The 21,529-nt window shown below is 38.5% G+C and overlaps 2 protein-coding genes across 3 annotated transcripts in view; one reads left to right on the forward strand and one right to left on the reverse strand.

The window, feature by feature from the left end:
- Nucleotides 1–4,176: 4,176 nt before the first annotated feature.
- On the reverse strand, nt 4,177–14,125 carry SREK1IP1 (SREK1 interacting protein 1). Of its 2 annotated transcripts, XM_054055518.1 has the most exons (5): nt 13,998–14,087; nt 11,307–11,354; nt 10,530–10,670; nt 8,384–8,462; nt 4,177–7,234 (listed from the first exon to the last, which is right to left on the reverse strand). In XM_054055518.1, the coding sequence occupies exons 1-5, from the start codon at nt 14,008–14,010 to the stop codon at nt 7,045–7,047; spliced, it is 471 nt and encodes a 156-aa protein (XP_053911493.1). In that variant the 5' UTR covers nt 14,011–14,087; the 3' UTR covers nt 4,177–7,044. The 2 variants fall into 2 exon arrangements, with proteins under 2 accessions (XP_053911493.1, XP_053911494.1); XM_054055519.1 differs by lacking the exon at nt 11,307–11,354 and having other exon boundaries at nt 13,998–14,125.
- Nucleotides 14,126–14,230: 105 nt separating this feature from the next.
- Nucleotides 14,231–21,529, forward strand: part of CWC27 (CWC27 spliceosome associated cyclophilin) — a 117,595-nt gene continuing 110,296 nt past the window's right edge. Inside the window, exons 1-4 of the mRNA XM_054055517.1 lie at nt 14,231–14,411; nt 17,654–17,750; nt 19,349–19,461; nt 20,815–20,958. Coding sequence (XP_053911492.1) covers nt 14,370–14,411; nt 17,654–17,750; nt 19,349–19,461; nt 20,815–20,958 — 396 coding nt within the window. The 5' untranslated portion in view covers nt 14,231–14,369. The remainder of the gene's footprint in view (nt 14,412–17,653; nt 17,751–19,348; nt 19,462–20,814; nt 20,959–21,529) is intronic.

The following is a 21,529-nucleotide window of genomic DNA, read 5'->3' on the forward strand; positions in this document are numbered from 1 at the left end:
GGCACTGGCACAGGTTGCCCAGGGGAGCTGTGGCTGCTCCATCTCTGGAGGTGTTCATGGCCAGGTTGGATGGGGCCTTGAGCAGCCTGATCTAGTGAGATGTCCATGCCCATGGTAGGGGGATTGGAACTAGATGGTCTTTATGGTCCCTTCCAACCCTAAGTATTCTATGATAGGCAAAATTAATTGCATCTGAGGAATGCATTACTAAATTCTTTAAATAGGACCAAAAAAGATAACTGCAATGACTCTAAGATTTCATGTCACAAAGTGTTCTTCCGTATACACAGCATTTAGTATAAGTAGATCCCTACATACTCATGGAGCTGTGTGCTTGTGAGCACAAATGCATTTTTAAGAAAAGTAGAATCAAAGTTGATAGCAGGGTATTTTTTCAAAGTTAATTCTTTGATGTTTCCCCATATCCCTTATGAACCATGTCCATGTTAATCACATCCTAGTTTTCCATAATAAGTAAAGAACGTCCAAAAGATGGCAGCACGGACATATTAAAAGTCTATGAACCAATAGACTTGTTCTGTGACTCCCTCTGCAGAGATGCAGTTGGTTTTGCAACTGTTTAAACTTCGGAAAAACAACTCCTGATGTCTAATGGCTTTTAAAAATATTGTTGTGGTTTGAGCTAAAGCAGAAACAGTTTTCTGACTAGCTAAGTCTCATCTAAGTAACTTCATTTTCTGAAAGTTAACTGCATGTTTTTCAGGCTGTGTTCTACATAGAAGTGATCACACAGGCCACTGGTATGCAGAAAGACCAGTGCTTATTCTTATTCCTGTCTGAACTCATCTAGCTTTGAACTATTGATCTCGTCCTCATTAGTACTTGAGATTTCATCTTATTTCCTACTGTCTGTAAATTTTCTTGGTGTGGTTTTTATACTCCTTCCATTCCTTTAAAGTGTATTTAAGAACCAGTAGTAACAGGAATTCTGGGGTCCAAAAGAGCACCTGATTCTATTTGGACAGTCTGTTGCTGTTTCATGTAACTACACGTTCATTTGAGCCATTATATATACCAAGCTCCCTCTTTCAGAAGTTGTATTTCTTGCTCTTCTAGGACTGCAGTTCTTTAATATATAGAAATTTTCTGCCAATTTCCAGCCTAAATCTACTCAACAACTAAAACTGATTTATTTGTACACCTATTAACCGTTTAAGTGCTTTCTTTTCTGTTATTTACATAATATGTTTTAATATTTAGGAAGGACTATACCCTTTATCAACTTGCATTTTGTAAATCAAATCCACAAAAAAGACTTCCTTTGTTATATCCCAATCTTTCATCATTCTTCCGGTACCTTGCATTCCTAGTCCCTGGCATAAGCAACCTAGTCTCTTAGAAACAAAATTTCATCTTCCTCATCTTCCCTACTTCTTTTATTGTGAAGTTGGGCCCAATACCACAGTAACTTCTTTAATTTCAACACTTGACTATTGAGCTCATCTGAATTAAGGAAAAAACTTCAAAGATAAACTTAAGCATCATGTAGCTTAAGCATCATATAGGTTAAGCATCATAATTGTTTGGCAAGTTAGCCTTTATATAGCGAACTGTCATGTACTGGTTATCTAAATACAGAAATTAAATTCTTCCATCAAGTGTTGTATTAATAAAGTTTTTAAGATAAATGCCCAGATACTTCCATGGACTGTGCAACACCTGCCAGCATATGAGTTTCACACATTTTATTTAAAAATGTTTCTCTTACATGTTATCTGAATCCTACTTCAGACAGTTCATCTTCAAAAATAATTATTTTCTCTGTAATGGTTAACTTAATTCTTGAACGTTAGTAAAAAATCCAGTGGTTTACAAGCCTAAATATCCCCCAACTCCTTTCATAAGACCAAGTCAAGAGTTTAACGTGTTCCTTTCTAAGCTTAATGTTGAAAACTGAAGCCTGTGCAGTGAATTTCATATACCATGGAGTCCCACCTACCCATATTTCTTACATACATGGAAAAGGAAAAACTTTACTTTGACTTTGCACCAGTTTTTACAAATTTAGGTGGCTTGTTGTTGTATTGCTGACTCCTATTTTTTTCTATTTTTTTATATTTCAGAATTAAATTAATGTTTAATTTTTTTAAAAAATATTTGGATCAAATATTTAATTTTGAGCTTTTTTTCCTAAGCAAGTAGAATTAACCCCCAAATCATAGAAAACTCATGCTTCTCAGATTTATATCAACTGTTTTGAAACAGATTATTTCCCAGCAAATGGAAGAAAAGAGAGATAATAGTGAAAAGAGTGATAAAGAAACACAAGGGATGCATCAGCTGTGAAGCATTCCTTGGTGTTGTCCTTGGGAATGTATGCAGTTCAGCATCAGGTAAGGCATAATTGTCTCTTTGTGAACTGGCTTTAAATTTATTTCCCTGCAAAGTAGGGCACCAAAACCTTGTTCATTTAAAACAGCAGTTGCTTCTACCACCAAAATAATTTCCTTTAGTTTCGTAAGTCTGAAAAGTTGTTCACAGTTGGTTTGGCTGAAGAAACAGCTGGGTTTTATGGACTTGGCTGAACTTCCTGTAGTGGGACAAGGACTGACTAAATAGAGGAAAATGAGTAATTAGTAGGAATTTAAAAGAAATACTACAAGCATGGAGCATAACTTAAACTAGTATTTCTGTTGTATTTGAAACAGTCTTGAAACTCCCTTCTTCTCATGTACATGAGAAGAAAAATGATTGCTGAATTTGATCAGCTGTTTTTGTATGCCTTATCTTAGGACCATCTGCCTTCAATTTTAAATGACTGTAGTGGAGTTGCTCTCGAAATTAGCTATAGGTTGGGGAGGATTAATATGTGTGGGAGTTCTCTATAGGTAAACATAGTAATTTGTGAACCATATCTTCAGAGTATATTTACATACTATTCTTACAGAAGTTTGGAATTGAGGATCCATAAAGGTGGTTTGTAACTACTAAGCTTTAAAGTGCACTGGGATGAAAGGATGCTAAGGCGATATTCATATACTGTTATTTTATAGTATGTTTCTTACAGCTCAACTTAATTCTGTGTTGAAATTCTCTGACATCCAAAATTCTGACAGGATATTTTACGAACTAAGTTAAAGCCTCAGTAATCTTTATGTACAATACAGATAAATAAGGATTAATCTTTCTTCTTCACTGTACACTTTCTCAGTGAGGCAAATATGTTACACAGAAACTTGTAAACAATAGTAACATTTTGAATATTGTTACTAGTGTTTAAATGAACTCTACTAAATAGCCTCTTTCTATTGTAGACTTTTTGTTTCGGGAGAATATTTGCATTTCTAGATTAACATTTCTCTTTGATCCTCTTTCTCAAATAATTTATCATTTTAATACAAAAATATATCATATTCTTGACAGAAAAGGATTTTCCCGTACTGGATCATCATTTGTTTAGACTGCTTCTATCTTTTCCATTCTTGTACTTGCATTTCTCAAATTCCTTTGGTTTCTTGATTCTTGTACCTCTTCTGCAATTGTTTATTCTCTGCTACAACCACCTCATCTCATATTCTCCTTTATCCCCTAAATTCCTCTTTATATGGATTTTTTTCTTCTGCTGGGTGAGAAAGAAGACTGAAAACACTAGGTATGTACTTTGTATCCTGGTGCCTGGTGATAGAGGTAGATTTTCATCTCAGAGCTAGAGTAAGGCACATGGAGGTTGTTGACTCTTCACTATTCTATCCATTCGGCATAACCTTGCCTTTGTTTCTTTTCTTCATCTCACCCCATACAACACTCACATGAATTGTGTTTTTCTTTCTGAAAACAGGCATTTCATTCTGTAACCAAGGTAACCCGATGGGGAGTGACAGTCCTTGTTTGTACTGGCATTACCTTCATATTGTCAGATCTTTGGCACTTGTTGCATAGCAGGCATACTAACAATATCTTGGACCTGTGCAAGAGCAGCAGTTATGTCAAACATTGTCCTTCAAAGTGTGATTCATGAAAACTGAATTTAATAACAGTTGATAGAAATGAAGAAATAGCTCAGTTTTAATATTAGAAGTCTTGGTTTTTTACCTAAACCTGCTCAATGTCACTTCTTTTTCTGGAATCAGAGCACACATTTGGGTTCAAGCTGAGATTCAAGTGAAATAATAACCTATGTTACAACACATCAGACTCAATAAAATTATGGCTAAGTCAAGTAAGAAAACAAAGAATATTTATTTTTATATCACTTTTAAAGATTAGCAAATATTAACTTGGCAGAGAACTGTTCATTGCAGCGTGTCTTGATGTATCAGTTAACATGTCTGAAATCTTAAGCATTTCTGTGGCAAAACCTATTCACTTCAATGTAGATCTTTGCAAACAAAAGGGGAATATGGCCTGAAAAATAAGCTGAAGCATTATATTATCTCTGTTACATTAATGCATGAATTAAGAATAGCGATATTTAAAGTGTTCAGATCAGAAAAGCTTTTTTCCAATGTACACTTGTAGCAGGTGGCAAACCATAAAACACTGAAAAATCATGCCTTACACTCTTGTATAAAATACCATCGTAACTACCATAAATAGCTACACGGGAGGTAATGCTACACAGGAGGTAATTGCACTATCATTTAGCTAAGTAATCTTTTGATTTCAACAACTAGAACCAGAATCTAAAACGGCTTATTTGAAATTACGCAAAGGTATAAGGAATGCTACTAAAATATATACCTTTTGCTTTTCTGAACTTTAAGCCTCCATCCATTCTCTAATTTGTCATTAAATATAGTTTGATGGATAAATTACACTTATGCATACAGATATACTACCTGTAATAAGGGATGTTTAATAAACTCTTCAGCCATTCTCGTATAAAAAGCTCAGTAAATTTCCCTTCAGTTCCTTGTGTTCAGATGAAGCTTTCAAAAATCAAGAACAAACAAGGTAAAAAACTGTTGTTCCACAGAACTGGTATCATGGAATCATTGGGAGATCACACAAGTTCTGAATTCCCCTCACTCCCATAACCCTTCCAATCTCACTAAGTAAGGAACATTTTAGGGAGAAAAAAATCTCAATTAAAAAAATCTCTTAAGCTATGGCCTGACCAAATACTTCCTTTGGCAACAGTATCAGCTTAAGTAGCCACAACTCCCCTGTCGCTCTCTACAGAATGACTGGCTTAGGGAATTAACCCAGACAAAACTAAGCTTTAACAGCAGCAGCAATGCTGAAGTGACTAGAGTGAACCGAGTGGAAGAATCTGTTGAATTAGTACTCATGAAAAGAATGTTCCTTATGCTACGCGCAGGTATCAGCTAACTAAGAGGTCCAGTCTCTCTTCAGTTATATTACCCATGCCCATCCCTTAAATCATGATATATGACATGAAAAACCAGACTGGATCAAAGCCAGTAAGAAAAAGAGCAAATGGAAGGACTTGCCATCCTCTACCAAGAGACCTACATAGAAGGTTATAGACAATTTCTCCTTGCTCTGTGGCTTCCTTGAGTATTTTGATCTTTAATGTTTCCTAACACAGCATCTACAGCACAAGTTGCAGCATAATAGAGTTCTGGTCTGAACACAAAAGTCTGAAAGACAGAGTTAAATCTAGCTATCTCACTTCCAGGACAAATGCAGTAACCATTAAAATACCACAAAATGTTTAGTACTGGCTCAATGTTTTAACCCACTATAGAAAACAAAGGCAATGGACATTACTGTTGAGAAAGCTTAGGTATTGCTTTTACTCATATTTTGACTCCCATGAGACTTCCACTCTTCCACTGCAGCTGTATGCCAAACTGCTTAGGGAAACAGTCCTGTGTCTAAGCAGAAAAAAAAAAAAAAAAACCAAACAACAAAAAACCAAAACCACAGGCATGAAGAGCATTTTCAAGAAAATCTAAACAGAGGCACTTTAAGGTTTAGGCATTTCTAGGGTAGGAGTATACAACTGAAATCTGTTCAACTTAAAGGTATCAATCCACCTTGACCCTCTACCCTACAAAATATGAATCACAAACACCAGAATGCAGTTATAAAATTTTGACATGCTTAACATTGCTCCCGATATCAAACAGGAAATTTTGCTTCTGACTTCAACACAATAAATTGCTTACATTCCACAAGAGTTTTGGGGGTTTGTTTGTTTTTAACTTTTCAACAGGAGTTTTACGAGAATGAATGAAGGCTTCACAGTTCTTGTCAACTGTCAGTCTTTGAATTGCCTGTTTTTGTTCAGGTATACACTGTATGAACTGCATTTCGTCACTATATACTATATTAATATGCTTCTTAGGACTTTGTAAACAATCTTGCTGGACAGTCATCTAGTGTTAGAAAGTGATACCTTACATCAAAAATGAAATGGCCATCACTGTAAAGACCAAAACCTAAGCAGAAAGAAAATACTTTGAAAAATTAATAGCTGTTGTTTGCTTTTGTTATTTTCTCCTTGCTCACAGTGATCCTGCCAAAACAACATGTAATTATAGTTCATAGTCTATGACTAGATCAATTTTAGAAGATAGTTTTGAAGGAACAACATCTTTTAGCTTCTTATTGCCCATTCTTACCCTTCTCTGGACCCAAACATTATTTCATATTTGACCTTACAGATTAATGTATATAAGTAGAAAATGCTATGCAAAACATACATTTAAGGGACAACATAACAAAAAGTCTCACTTGAACTGCCAAATTTGATTCAATCGTTCTGACAATAAGCATATTTAAGTCCCAGTCTTTCTACCAGAAGGCCTGCAAACTGAAGTTTACCATATCCTAGTGCAAAAGATTGCAAACACAACTAATCACAACCAAACTAAGAATAAAAGCGAAAAACTAGGTAAACTCACACAGTTTTAGTACTAATAAACTTGAGATAGAAGAACATTTTTTTTCCCAAATGGTCCGTGTAATAATTTGAAGCCCTGATATTTGCAAATAAATTTCTTAAAAATATATATATATCATTTTAAAACAACAGCATTACAGAGCATAAATGAATTTGAATTGAAAGGAAAATCATCTTCTCTGCAGAAGCGAATGCAAAAATAGGCCAGCAACTCAGTCACTACTGGAACTGTCTGAACTATCAGAAGATGAACTTTTTTCCTTTCGTCTCTTCTTCTTCTCCTTTTTATGATGTTTTCCTTTCTTAGATTTATTCTTTTTTCCCTTTTCCCTCTCTTTTTTGTGTGATTTTTGCTTTTTTGACTTTGGTCTATCCTCTTCAGCTGCACTCGATGAGGAAGATCTAGGAAAAAAAATACACATGTAAGTCTGTAAGCCCTTAAAGAAGGATTATGCCACAAGGATTATACGTACTTCATATCAGTATTTATATAACATTGCAAATCAGACTTGGTGTAGAATTCATACAGTCACATCCACTGGAAAGGTTATGGTATCTCAGTTGCATGTTCAACCGAATTACAACTTTTCCATTTAGCCAATGGTGCCAGCAAAACAGTATGTTTATAATATAGATTAACTGACAATGGAACAGAGGGCAGTTTTGTGCTATTGTTTACATGATTAACTTTTAATTACTTGACATAATGACTACAGCCAGCAGACTGACTCTTATCTACTGTCTTTGTATGTTAGAAGAGCTATACTATGTAAATAAATGGAAATACAACCAGTGTTAAATAGTGTTTCTTTCTTTCTAAAATACATCTTATTGTGGCCTCCAAATGTATTACACATTTCCTAGCTCTCAACACAGTTCCTAGGATACTGTCTCATCAACAGCCCTAAGGACTAACCAGCCTCTAGTCTCATAAATAAAAAAATAATCAGAAGGCCAAAACTCAGATTCACAATAAATTTAAGCATTAAGACATTTTCCTTTGAACCTGCAGTAACAATTTTTTTAAGCTTCTGCAACTACCAGAACATTAAAAATCAACACAGGCTCAGTAGAACTACAGAAGTTTTCCTTTTGATAGTTGCATTTAACTCACAGCACACACGTGCGTGTGTATGTGTGAACAAAGGCTTGCGTGCACGCAGGGAATCCTAAGGTCTCCGAACTGCATGTGAGGCTTCTCCACCCAAGCTAACCCGGGGACCAACATCTTAAGTCTACAATCTTTTCCCACCACATCTTGCCCAGTGCTGAATAGTCAAAGGGAGCATTGCCTTCTGAGACCTGCAGACCCACAGCTTGCTAGAGCCTTCTAGACTTCCATGGTCCTAATTCCACAGCAGAAAGCCTGTGACTTTACTATTACTGAAAGAACAAACAAGTTATCATCTGAAAACAGGAAGCTTTTCAAACCAAATATGTGATTGCAAATAAAGTCACATCAAAAGAAGCAGTGTTTTCTGAGAAACAACCCAGACATCAAAAACATTTCTAAAGTCCTGTTTGACATTACAATAGGTGTATGATACTCACCTTTTCCTTGATCGCTTTAATTTTGTTTTTTCTTTGCTTTTTCTTTTCTGTTTCTTTTTTTCTTCCTCCTCATTTAAATCTATGGATAAAAAGTTAACAGTTTACAAAACAGTTGTCTGAGTAGAGATCAGCATTTAGACAGCGGCTCCAATAGCCATGTAAAGCTACTACAGAATTCTTGGTTTTAATTTTCCTTCCTCCAAATTCTGGTCTAGTATAGTAATTTCAGAACTATTTTGCAGAGTAGCAGAACTTTTTAGGCAACTTACATTCTAATAACTTTGACCTAAGCACCAAGAACGAAGGTAGGCCCATAAAACGTAGAAAAAACTTGTGATTTTTCCTGTATTTTTACGTCAGCTTTAGGTTTTCATATTCTTTATTCTGTATTTTTAAAGATTTGCCCAAGACTGAGAACAGGTCATTTAACTAGGCCATATGAAAAAAGAATATTCTCTTAGGCTTATCTGAATTACTCTCACAAATAGTCATGTCACACTTTACAAATACCTATACCATAACTACTATAAAGCTGAGCTAACTACCATCTACAAAATATTGTGGAAGAGTCACCACTCATCTGGTCATGTTTGTTTCCTGCCCTAACACTGTGTATTTCACTTAAAAGCAATATTTTTATCACATTGGATGACATTTCTGACCTTAGACTTCTCTATACCAATTCAAAATTTATTTTTAAGTTCTCCAAAATGCAAATCCACTACATAAGTGCACATTACAGTGTCAGCTAACCGGAAAACACCAACTTTAAAATTTATCCTTAAAACAGTTAGGTAATTTTGATGATTTAATCTTATTTCTATCATAAAAAAAAAAAACCTCCACAGAGTGTGTGCTAGTGCAGTTACTCATTTGCTGCATAAATAGAAATAAGTGGTCTGTGTGTTCTGAAGAGAAATCTAGAAGAATTCAATATGAGTTATAGAAAGCAAATTACTTTTGGAGCAATTAAAAAACATGAATAAGGAAGTGTGAACAAGCACTCAGTATTGTTTTTTAAACAATTGTGCAAAAATCTAAGTGCCAACAGTGCAAAACTCTTGAGAAGTCAAGGCCACTTAAAACTGCAAAATCCTGCCTAGGTTATTGACAAGTAAATATATATAACTCCTTACAGTACACATAGCAGCCACAGTTTGAGAAAACATATAAGAAGTAGGAATACTACAAGATCAAATACGCAGGTGTTTTTCCTGCAGATATCAATGTCAAATCAGTGCAGGGCCAAGGAAAAACTCTTGCATTCAAAACAACATAATAAGTGAGAATAAATTTTACCGAAGAGACTCGTTCCGAGAAAGGATTGTTATAGTACCAATTCAGAACTACTGACAAGCAGATTATCCACTTCTTTTGCAGTGTTCCAGCAAATTACTGGATTCTATTTGTCCCTTTCCTTCCTAAATAGCATCTTTAGTAGGAACTGAATGTTCAGGTTGGAAGGTGAGAACAATACACATTGTAACAGAGGGTAAGAACATTCATTCATTTAAAACATGCTATGCTGGAAGAACGTCCCCCTCCTACCTAGGATAACAGTGTCTTCAAAGTCCAAATTCAAACAAACTTAAATATCTGCTAAATAACCCATCTATTCTTTCTCTGAAACACTTCATGCCCAGACCTTCCTAACAGAGAACAGTACTTCTGAAAAAATGAATGTTTAAATTCAATTCACTGTTTCAGTCAAAGCACTACTTAGAAACTGGGAAGAAATTTAGCTGTCATATTTGTCATTACTTCCAAGAGTTACTATCAACTTTAACATGTTTAAACTATATGTAATGACAAGCTTAACTCAGAACATTCGTGTCATTTTCTCCTAAGCAGCTTCTTAGTAACATTCTTACAATCTTTCGTATTTAGGAGCACTTTCTGAAATGTTCCAAATGGGTATATGATTAATTTCCTATGACAAGAATTAATAACAATAAAAAAAGACGTGGGCATATCAGATGTCTGAAGTGTGAACACATGAAGTAAAAGGCCTGCTTTTAAAGCACAGGCTGAAAGAACTAATAGTGGTTATGAAAAAGGATAAAATGAGAGTTTCAGCACTTCAAAAGACCATTATCCAATTTACTCTTTAAGAAACAAAAAAAAAAAAAAAAAAAAGCCACCTTACTCTTTTTTTCACGCATGGCTTGCAACCTCTGCAGTTCTTCTTCCTCACTGTCTTCACTGCTAGTGCTGCTAACATCTAAAACAATATCTCTTTGAGGATCTACTCGGAGGAAGTTTCGACATTCAAATGTCAGATGACCAGCTGAAACCCAAAATATCAGAAAGAAAAATTAGTATTTACCAAAAAATATCAGAAACTAAAAGACAACCATTTTAGCGTTATTCAGTTTTGAGAAGTGACAAAAGGCTAGGCTACAATCTATGAATGAGGAGGGAGAAAGCTGACTTTGAAGAAACTTTAAAGAACTTTATCTGGTTGTGCATTGCTATTCCATTTAACAGACTTCTCTCATTTCTTTTAATTTAAACATATCGCCCAACCTTTACTTTCTATGTTTTTTAATGATCTCAGACCCCTCCTGAAATATTTAAAAAATTACAGCAAGTGTGTTACATTGCTCTTTGTCTCATTCTAGTGAAATAGAAGAGTCTTATTCACTTAGGAGACAATCTTTAACAACCATTAGACAATACTGACTTAAGCTACTACTTGACTATTATTTTATAGTTTATAGTTTTCTAAGTTACATTTCAATAACCATAACCAGGATTTTCAAAAGTAGCAACAGGAAATAAATAAATAAAAATATGGTAATTTAAACTGACAAATGTCTGGGCAACAAGGGAGAACACTTATTTTCTGCCTCCTCCAAAGGCAGTTCCAAAGTCATCAACTGAAGAAAACATTGTAACTTCATACTACTTAGTACACACTTACGGTAGCCACACTTCTTGCATCCTGCTCTGATGTTATCCTTATTTCCACCTGAAAGGGGAAACTTCACCGATTAGCTCTTGCTAAAGAGAACTCTCAAGTTTCTTTTAAATCCAGCTTGATAATTTCAATACACAGATAGGAGTGATCCTTCCTTAGAGTACAAAGTACACCAAGATCTCTTAAAAAAAAAATTAAAGAAAAGCAAACCAGCACATTTCTAAGGTTGTTTTCTATGCAGTAATCTGTCAGAACAAATTTGGCTAGTATAAACTGCTATGAATCAGTTATGTGAAACTAACTTATTACCAAACCCTCATGTGATTTATCATGACCTTTCCACTACAATTTTAATAATTATTCCACTTCTCTCAAACCATATGCATTTGTTCAGTTACAATATGAACACGGGAATAGCTAGCTGACATTCCAGTGATCCATAACTCTGCACTACAAGTGTACTTTTATATTCTAGCAGTGTATGGATGTATACAAACATTCACTGTAAATTCTGAAGTAATTTATAATTTAATTACAATAACTGTCTTAAAAGGGCAATTAAAAAAAGAAATCAAAAAATCAGTCCTGAAAAGAGACAGAGGACAGAGACAGACAGAAGCAATTAAAAAAGAAAAGCTACACAAATTGTTCAACAATTCTGAATCCAGGCAACATGGCACCAAAGAGAAAGAATTAAAGAATTGGATACGTGAAAGCAAATGTGGAATAAAGAAAGCCACAGAAAGGTCAGTAGATGCCATGCATGAAGAAGGACCAGAATAGTGCAAATTTTAGGAACAGAAAGTGTGCGATTTTCCCATCTGAGCCCACAACTAAATTAACGAGACAAAGTAGGACATGACTCAGTAGAGAAACCCCAGAGACCCAACCCTCCAGAATAAGATCAGTCTTATTTTCAATCATCTAGGCGTATTCAAAACAGAAGTCCAAAATGAATTTCTAAAAAATCAAAGGATGACCTTCTAACTTCCACAGAGTATGCAGAAACCAGCGACTCAAACAGTTATAAACAGTTTTCTGAATAACATGGCTGTGTATGTAAATAATTAACCAAACTTAACAAGAATTCCATGACAGAAATTAGAGAACCCAAAATGGGCTACATAGGCTCCATGAATTTAAACTTTGATTAACGAGGCAAGCACTGTCTTCAGAAAATTCTACTCAGAATAACAGAGAAACCTTCAAATCCTCAGCTGAAAAACTAACTTGCTGATCTACGCGCTTAAGGGTACGGAAAGCTAAGCGATAAAGCCACATTCTTTCCACTAAGACACATGGTTTTCTGTGGATCTCAGCACCTTAGTATCACACATGCCCTTCGAGGTCTATAATCTCAGTAGTGTTTAGATGCCTGTTTTATGACTGAGTTCTGAGAGAAACTTCCTAGAGCCAAGTAGGTCGGGAAGGAGACAGTACATGGACGAAAGCGTCAAGAAGCAAGGAACAGAAGTATAGCTTTACCTTGCAAGCTGTATCTCGCAATGTCATGTCAAAGAAACACTCAAAACAGCATCTGCTTTTTCATTTATACCTTGGGACTAGAAAGCAAGATCACCCAAGCTACCTACTTTGTCTCAGCTTTCTGAAATACTTGGGAAACTCCAGCCTTAATGCGTAACTGACATGTCGGTAGAGTAAGATTTGATATTCTAAGCAAGGCAGGTCAGCACAACCAGTCACATGCTGCAAAACCTCCCATAATAAGTGCAGGTGCCATCTGTCAGGATTTCTGATAGAAACACACAGCAGATGACAAGAATATTGTCAGCAAACACTCCCACCAAATTCCTAAGACTGAAATTTTATTATTTTTGGCTTTAAGTAATAACACTAGAAGCAAAGTTTCAGATTAGATGAAGTTTCAGATGATTAAAAGCAAACAAATTACTAGAAGATTCCTTTTCTCACTCCCTTCTTCTCAGATGTTACACTCAAGAAAATTAAGACACGACAGCAACCATCACTAAGGACCTCATTCACTAGAACAGGCTGCCCAGGGAGGTGGTGGAGTCACCGTTCCTGCAGGTATTTAAAACACAGGTAGACGAGGTGCTCAGGGACATGGTTTAGTGGCAGAGAGGTATGGTTGGTCTCGATGATCCAAGAGGTCTTTTCCAACCTGGTGATTCTATGATTCATTCAGGGGAGCACAAGGCTGCAAAAGAAACCTCTGGAATCTTTGAAGCTAAACATCAGATGTCCTACTCAAGAATCTCTTCTAGAATAGGAAAAGGCTCATTAAGGTCTCGCCTGAAGAGAAGCAGCTAACCAAAGCTCAGGCTTACCCAGCTGTTCTCCAACCAAACACTCCTAACGTCTCAAGGTAAGTAAACATTTCAAAGCAACTGTTCGGCCAGCAGAAACCTAAATACCTTACAAACAGCGGAAGCGTTTCTGACTGTCTCACTGCCCTCCTCAAAGGGTCTATTCCAACACTGACCTAGCGGGATACAAACGTTAATCCCGAACATAAGGCGACCAGGGGCTTCAAGTCTGACACCAGGTAGCCTTCCGGTTTAAGAAGGTGTGCGGTGCTACCTCGGTGTTCACTCACCCGGGGCTGCAGGAGCCGCCCCGGCCCCCGGCTCCCGGCTCCCCAGAGCCTCCCGCCCTCCCCGCGCCCCAGAGCCCCCCACGCCCCGCTCCCCACACGCGCCCGGCGCCCCTCACCCGGCAGCGCCATGGCGCCTCCCGCCGCCCCTCGCCGAGGCCGCGCCCGCTGCGGCCCCGGGCCGTGTCACTCGCGGGAGCGCGGGGGAGATCGGTACGGGCACGGGGCCGCCGGGGCGGGCTGCGGGTGCTCGGAGAAGCCTCCAGACCTTTCTGAAAGGAATTCGCTCCTCCAGTAGAGACTTCAACGCAGCATTCATCCCTTCGCCCGTCCGCCTGTCTTAGGAATACTCTCTCCACTCCCCCCCTCCGCTCCCCGTCCCGCATGGAGTCGCCCAAGATGGCGGGAGGGCAGCGGAGGTAGGAAGTGTTTGGGGCGCAGCGTGGCCGAGCGGCGGGTCCGAGCGCTGCCGGGGCGCTCCTGCCCAGACCATGAGCAACATTTACATCCAGGAGCCCCCCACGAACGGCAAGGTGGGACCGCCGGGCGGGGGCCGCGGCAGCCGAGGGGGGGCGGGGGACTGCGGGAGCCGCGTGCTGCGCGGGGGCTGCGGGAGGCGAAGCGGTCGCTTTTGCGTCAGGAGCTGCGAAGAGACTTTTGGTGGCCGTTCCCGTGTCGTAGTGCCAGTGTGGTTAGAAGTTAGGTTGAGGTGCTGCAGCCCTGAAAGACATCACCGAAGTTGGAGCGTGTGTCGATACGGCGGAGGAAAGGGGATGCCATCCGTTGAGACGTGGGGCTGTGCAAACAAGGCGACGTCCTGCGTCTGGGTCAGGGCAGTCCCAAGCACAAATACAGGCTGTGTGGGAAATGAATTGAGAGCAGCCCTGAAGAGGAGGGCTTGGGGAGTGTGAGCCGGCAGTGTTCGCTCATGGCCCAGAAAGCCAGCTGTATCCTGGGCTGCATCAGAAGAAGTGTGGCCAGCAAGTCGAGGGAGGTGATTCTGCCTCGTTACTCCGGTCTGTTGAGACCTCATCTGGAGCACTGCATTCAGTTCTGGAGTGCAGCAAAGGAAGGACATGGATCTGTTAGAGTAAGTCCAGAGGAAAGCCACGAAGATGATCAGAATGTTGGAGCACCCCCCATACAAGCACAGGCTGTTGTTCAGCCTGGAGAAGAGAAGGGTCCAGGAAAATCTTATAGCAGTCTTCCAGTACCTAAAGAGGGCCTACAGGAAAGTTGAAGAGAAACTCTTTATCAGGAAGTGCAGTGATAGGATGAGAAGATGTCAGTCAAAAAAAGGAGGATAAAGAAAGCTACCCCTACTTATGGATGAAAATGGTGACCTTGTATCAACAGATGAGAAGGCTGAGGTACTCAGCAATGTTTTTCCCTCAGTCGTCACTGACAGCCGCTCTCCTTACCTGTCCTGGGTGAGTGGATAACAAGGTGAGGACTAAGGAGGTAGAGTCCCTCCCACTGTAGGGGAGGATCAGGTTCATGACCACCTGAGGAACCTGAACATATATAAATCCATGGGACCTGTCGATGAGATGCATCGCAGAGTCCTGTGGGGATTGGCTGATGTAATTGCCAAGCCACTCTCCATAATATCTGAAAAGTCATGGCAATCAGGAGAAGTTCCTGGTGACTGGAAGAAGAGTAACATTGTGCCCATTTTTAAAAAAGGTAGTAAAGACCACCCTGGAAACTACTGACCTGTCAGCTTCACCTCTGTGCCTTGGAAGATGATGGAACAGATCCTCCTAGAAGCTATGCTAAAGCACACAGAGGGCAGGGAGGTGGTTAGTGTCAGCCAGCATGGCTTCTCCAGGGACAAGACCTGTCTGACCAACGTAGTGGTTTTGTGTTGTGGGGTAATTGCAGCACTGGACATGGGAAAACCAATGGATGTCATCTATCTGAACTTCTGTAAAGTGTTTTGCACAGTCCCCCGCAATGTCTATCTAAATTGGAGAGATATGGATTTGATGGGTGGACTGTTTGGTGGATAAGAAATTGATTGGATAGTCACATTCAGAGAGTAGTGGTCAGTAGCTCGATGTCCAGATGGAGATCTGTGACAAGTGGTGTCGTGTCCCTCAGTGGTCCATACTGTGGCCAGTGCTGTTTAGTATCTTCATCAATGATATTGACAGTGAGATTGAGTGCACCCTCAGCAAGGTTTGAGATGACACCAAGCTGAGTAGTGAAATTGCCACACCAGAAGGACAGGATGTCATCCACAGGGACCTTGACAGGCTGGAGAAGTGGGCCTGTGTTAATCTCATGAAGTTCAACACAGCCAAGTGCAAGGTCCTACACTTGGGCCGGCGCAATCCGTGGTTTCAGTATAGGCTGGGGAATGATGTATTTGCAAGCAGCCCTGTGGAGAACAACTTGGAGGTGTTGATTGATGAGAGGCTCAACATGAGCTGGCAACATGCACTCACAGCCCAGAAGGCCAACCGTATCCTGGGCTGCATAAAAGGAAGCGCAGGTCGAGGGAAATGATTCTGCCCCTCTGCTCCTCTCTTGTGAGACCCCTCCTGGAGTATTGTGTCCATTTCTGGGATCCTCAACATAAGAAGGATACAGAACTCTCGAAACAGGTCCAGAGGAGGGCTACAAAGATGATCAGAGGGCTGGAGGACCTCTGCTATGAGGACAGGCTGAGAGAGTTGGGATTTTTCAGCCTGGAGAAGAAAAGGCTTCAAGGAGACCTTATAGCGACCTTCTGGTACCTGAAGGGGGCCTACAAGAAATCTGGGGAGGGACTTCGTACAAAGGCATGTGATGATAGGATGAGGAGGAAAGGCTGTAAATTGGAGTGGGAACAATTTAGACTAGATTAGAAATTCTTCAAAATGAGGGTGGTGAGGTACTTGAACAGGTTGCCTATGGAAGTTGTGGATGACCCATCCCTGAAAATGTTCAAGGTCAGGTTGGATGGGGCCTTAAGCAGACTGATCTAGTGGGATGTCCCTGCCCATGGCAGGGGTTTGGAATTAGATTATCTTTAAGGTCCCTTGCAACCTAAACCATTCTATGTTTCTATGTAACCAGTCTGAGCTGAAAAAAGGGAGATTTATAGATGTTGGGAAGAAGTTTTTTACTGTACGCCTGGTAAGGCAATAGATCAGGCTTCCCAGAGAAGCTATGGATGCCCCCTTCCTGGAGGTGTTCAAGGCCAGCCGGGTTGGATGGGGCTTTAAGCAGCCTCATGTAGAGGAAGGTGTCCCTGCCCATTGCAGGGGCGTTGGAACTATCTAATCTTTAAGGTTCATTCCAACCCAAACCGTTCTATGATTCTATGATACATAATGCTAAACAGTCCTTGAAGGGTTCTTTTCATTTCCTCTGTTCTTAGCTGTATCTTGAGTTCTTAATTTTAGGTTGTTAGTTTTATTATGATTTCTCACTGAATTTAGTGGTATTACCTGCAGGACTGGTCTATGCCTTTGGAATTGTATGGCATAATTATGCTTCACCCCCCCATATTGTTTCATTATGGAAGCAATAAGTGGTTTTTAAGTTTCCATCATGTGACAGGTACCAGGTCATTGGCCTCGAAGCCTTATTATATCAATTCTGAGCTGTGTCTTAAGTTATGGCAACACTATCTAGAACTAACGGAACCCACCTGGCACATTTGGATGTCTGCTGCTATTACGAATATAATTAATTCCAAAGTTTGTTTTTAACTCGGCAGTTATATTCTTGGATTAGTGACTAAGTTACAATAAAACTAATGAGTTATTTGCCTGTGTTTTTATAGGTTTTGCTGAGAACAACAGCAGGAGATATTGATATCGAATTATGGTCAAAAGAAGCACCGAAAGCATGTAGAAATTTCGTACAGCTTTGTATGGAAGGTAATGACTGAATGGGATATGAGTTGCTGAAATTATTTCACGTCAATCTTCGTGCCTTTTTTTGTAAATAGAGGTTATAACTATGTTTTAACTTGAAAATATTAATGATTTTATTTGTATTTAGAAAATACTAATAAGCATGCAGATGTTTTTCAAGGTTATGAAGGAACATGTTGGAAAAAATATAATTTTACATGATTTTCTCAAATGTGGCAGATAACGTAGCATTACTGAAGAGTTGTTTGTCAGAGGCTTGGGAAGGCTTATTTCAGCAAGTCTCCATGAAGTACAACTACCTCTTTAATATACGTATAAAATAGCAATGATGCTCTATGGGATGTCCTTCAAAATTCTCATATCTGTATCACCGTCTTTCCTACCTTTTTTTTTCATGAGTCCTTCTAATGTTTCATTTGCTGTAGTCTTTCATTGATGTAAGTTCTGTAATGCTCCTCAGTGAAGTAGCGGTTACCGGACTGAGAAGCTCTCTATTGGGAAAACTGTAACGAGAATTCATGAAGGGCCTGGTGCCTTTGTGTGTTTTCTAGTTGCTGCTATTATCCTATTTCTGCGTTTTTAGAGTGGTTGAGTTCATTCAACCCTACTGTGTTTCGGAAAAACAGCAGTCTAGGATTCCAGCCTGTTCTGTGTTCTCACACTTAATGTGGAGATGTGGAGATTTTTTGCAATGGTAAACCAATTTCTTAGCCCCTAGTAAGTCCTAAGAGTTCACTCATCCTCAGTGTTAAAGAACTGGGCTTTATTTCCTTTCTGAATTTGTATGACTGTTGTGTAGGTTGCTATGCTTTTGCATAGTAAATTCGAGCGTTTCTGTTGTGAGTATCCTAACATGTAATCATCCTGGAATATATCTAGCTATGCTGTCACATCCTGCTTTGTCTTGCAGCATGCTGCAGATTTATTTTTATTTAAAAACAAAATCAACTGGAAATATATGCCAAGTAAAGTTAAATTTTCATTGTTTTCTTATGATGTCATGACACTCACTTGATACATAGAGATATAGATAAAAGAAGGTAACTTCAGGAACAAAAGGCACCACGTATTTCATTCTACGAAGGTTATCAGCTTGGTTACAGTGTAGGTGGTGAAAGGGGTGACATCTGTGTTCCATGCTGGTGAGTGAAAATGCTAATCATTTGGTGTATGGATATGGCTAATCATGTATGTGAAATGTTGGATGGGACAGATGATAGTAGTTTTAGCTCTCCTTTTAAATTTATGTGCATTGGTAATGTCATTCCAGTTATAAAACTTAAAAGCTGAAAAGGAAGTAATTCGTCAGTATCGTCTTGTCAGTGATGTGCAGTGTCTTTGGCAACAGAAATGTAGAACACCGTGTGGTTGGTGGTTTTTTTTCGACAAATATCAGCAGCAGTACTTTGTTGCTGAGATACTGTTGTACTGAACCAGAAAATAGAAGAAGAGGGAATCCAGTGGAAATAGCAGAACCTGGTTGCAGTACTCACTTTCTGGAACTTCACTGGACATCTCTGCTCGCTCTATGTGAAAGTTATTTTGAGACCATTTTACATATGTTTAATATCCTCTTATTTTTCTTTTTTTTTGTTTTTTAGAGTATTACAATAACACGATATTTCACAGAGTAGTGCCTGGCTTTATAGTGCAGGGAGGTGATCCCACTGGTACTGGATCAGGTGGAGATTCAATCTATGGAGCTCCCTTCAAGGTACATATCTGTATGTCTTATGCATTAATTTTTGGTTATTCTCTATCAGTTGACCATGTTAGGTTGTGAGAAAACAAATCTTACATTAGAAATACAACATTATGCACATACAGTAATTGGTTTTGCATGTTACTTCAGTATGTTTTAATAGGCCTTTTTGTACTGAGCATTCTTAAATCTAGTTGTTCTGATATGATAAATGTATAACCTTATTAACGCAAACTTCACAAGGAAGAATAGGGAGGGGGAGAGTGAAGAGTAGGTGTTGATCCATGGCAAACTGAGATGCAGAAACGTACACATAGTGTATCTTACTTAACAAAGATCTCTACGGTATATGCGTTGATTGGTATTATTGATACCAGCATGGCTTCTCTTAAACAGGAGGCTCAAACCCTGAGTGGAGCTGCATACGCACAGCAGCTGTGTTCTGTTCTGCCTGATTGTTTTATTTCAGGTGGGGCAGGTAACTTTCACTAACAGCTGAAGCTGCATATCCTGTCTGTGGGCCTTCCATCTCCCTGCTGCTAGAGTAGACTAACATATGTAACACAAACTGCAGGTTTGTGTAAAGGATTGGTACCTACACAGCGAACCAAACAAATATTACCTATGGTGTAGTATTGTCACTGCATAAAACTAGTGGTATTTCAATATTGTGGTGTTTAGAATTGTAATACTACCACAGTATTAATATTTTACTCATCGCTTTTACTTTGCTTTGAAAGTAGTACTGTTCTGTCCTTTTCTGGTCCTGGAAATGTTTGTCCTATGAATTTTTACAATACTGCAATACTACAATCTGTTATTGAGCTTCTAGTTGTTTTACATTAATTAGGATTTTTCTCCTAAGTAACGGTTAACAAGAATGATAGTTTTGCAAGAAATGTATGAAATGCTTTGAATTTTTTTAGTATTTCAACAAAACCAATGAATAACAATTGATTATTAGGCAATGTCTGGGAAAAGAGAAAGTTAACAAGGTAGAACTTAAGAGATTTTTTTAAATCATCTGTCTTTCTATTACTGATAGTTTCTAATTTTTTTCTTTGAGTGTTTATTGGTAATGTGTTTATGGTTTCTTTTCAGGGAAGATTGTTCACTTGTTTACATTATAGACACTAAGAAGAAAAGACATTGACTAAAAATTTGTTTCCTACTGAAAGAGAAGCTTCTAAGTACAATTGTGGCATTAAGTTTAAAATACTTTGGGTTTATTACTGTCAGAATTTAAAAGAAAATTAATAGCATATTTTCTGTGTATGCATATTGATGTAAATAAGCTGTGGCTGAAGAATTGGAGAAAATGGTTACATACTTAAGTCATGTTCTTTTCTCTTCTGTCTTTGCCAGGATGAGTTCCACTCACGATTGCGATTTAATCGAAGAGGACTTGTTGCTATGGCAAATGCTGGGCCCCATGATAATGGGAGTCAATTTTTCTTTACGTTGGGTCGTGCAGATGAACTTAATAACAAGCACACAATCTTTGGAAAGGTCTGCTTCAGAGACAACAGTCCTATATTTGAGTTTGACAAAAGATACTTTAAGTTTCTCTGTATTCAAAGGCTATTTTAGTGTTGTTTGCTGCTACATACATTTGAAATCTATTTCACTGCTTTCTAATGTGTCTCCATTCTCTTTTATTTCCCATGTCTGGTGAAATGTTTCTATATGTTGTTCCTGTAATTATTTACTTTGCTGTTTTACTATTCTTTTAAATTGTATTTTTGTGTTGTGCTTCCTTTGAACAATCTTAGCAATATTATTATGGCTCTCTCTTTCTAATCAGTTCCTCCGTTGCTGATGACATTTTAGAAAGTTATTTTTGCATCCTAATTACCCAAGAAGAATCAGGAAAATGAAAAACATAACATGAATTTACCACTTTCATGATTTACTTGAAAGAACATAAACCAACTCTTTTTTTATTTCAAAGTGTCTTTTCCTGTATCAGAGTTTACAGTAAGATTCTGACATCTTCTCCTGCATACACTCTCAAAGATGCAGGTTTAGCTACCTATGTTCCTTCAGCTTTTGCTGTTTAATTTATAAAAACCAAACTTTT

The sequence above is a fragment of the Cuculus canorus genome, chromosome Z (genome assembly GCF_017976375.1).
Source record: "Cuculus canorus isolate bCucCan1 chromosome Z, bCucCan1.pri, whole genome shotgun sequence".
Lineage (NCBI taxonomy): Eukaryota > Metazoa > Chordata > Aves > Cuculiformes > Cuculidae > Cuculus > Cuculus canorus.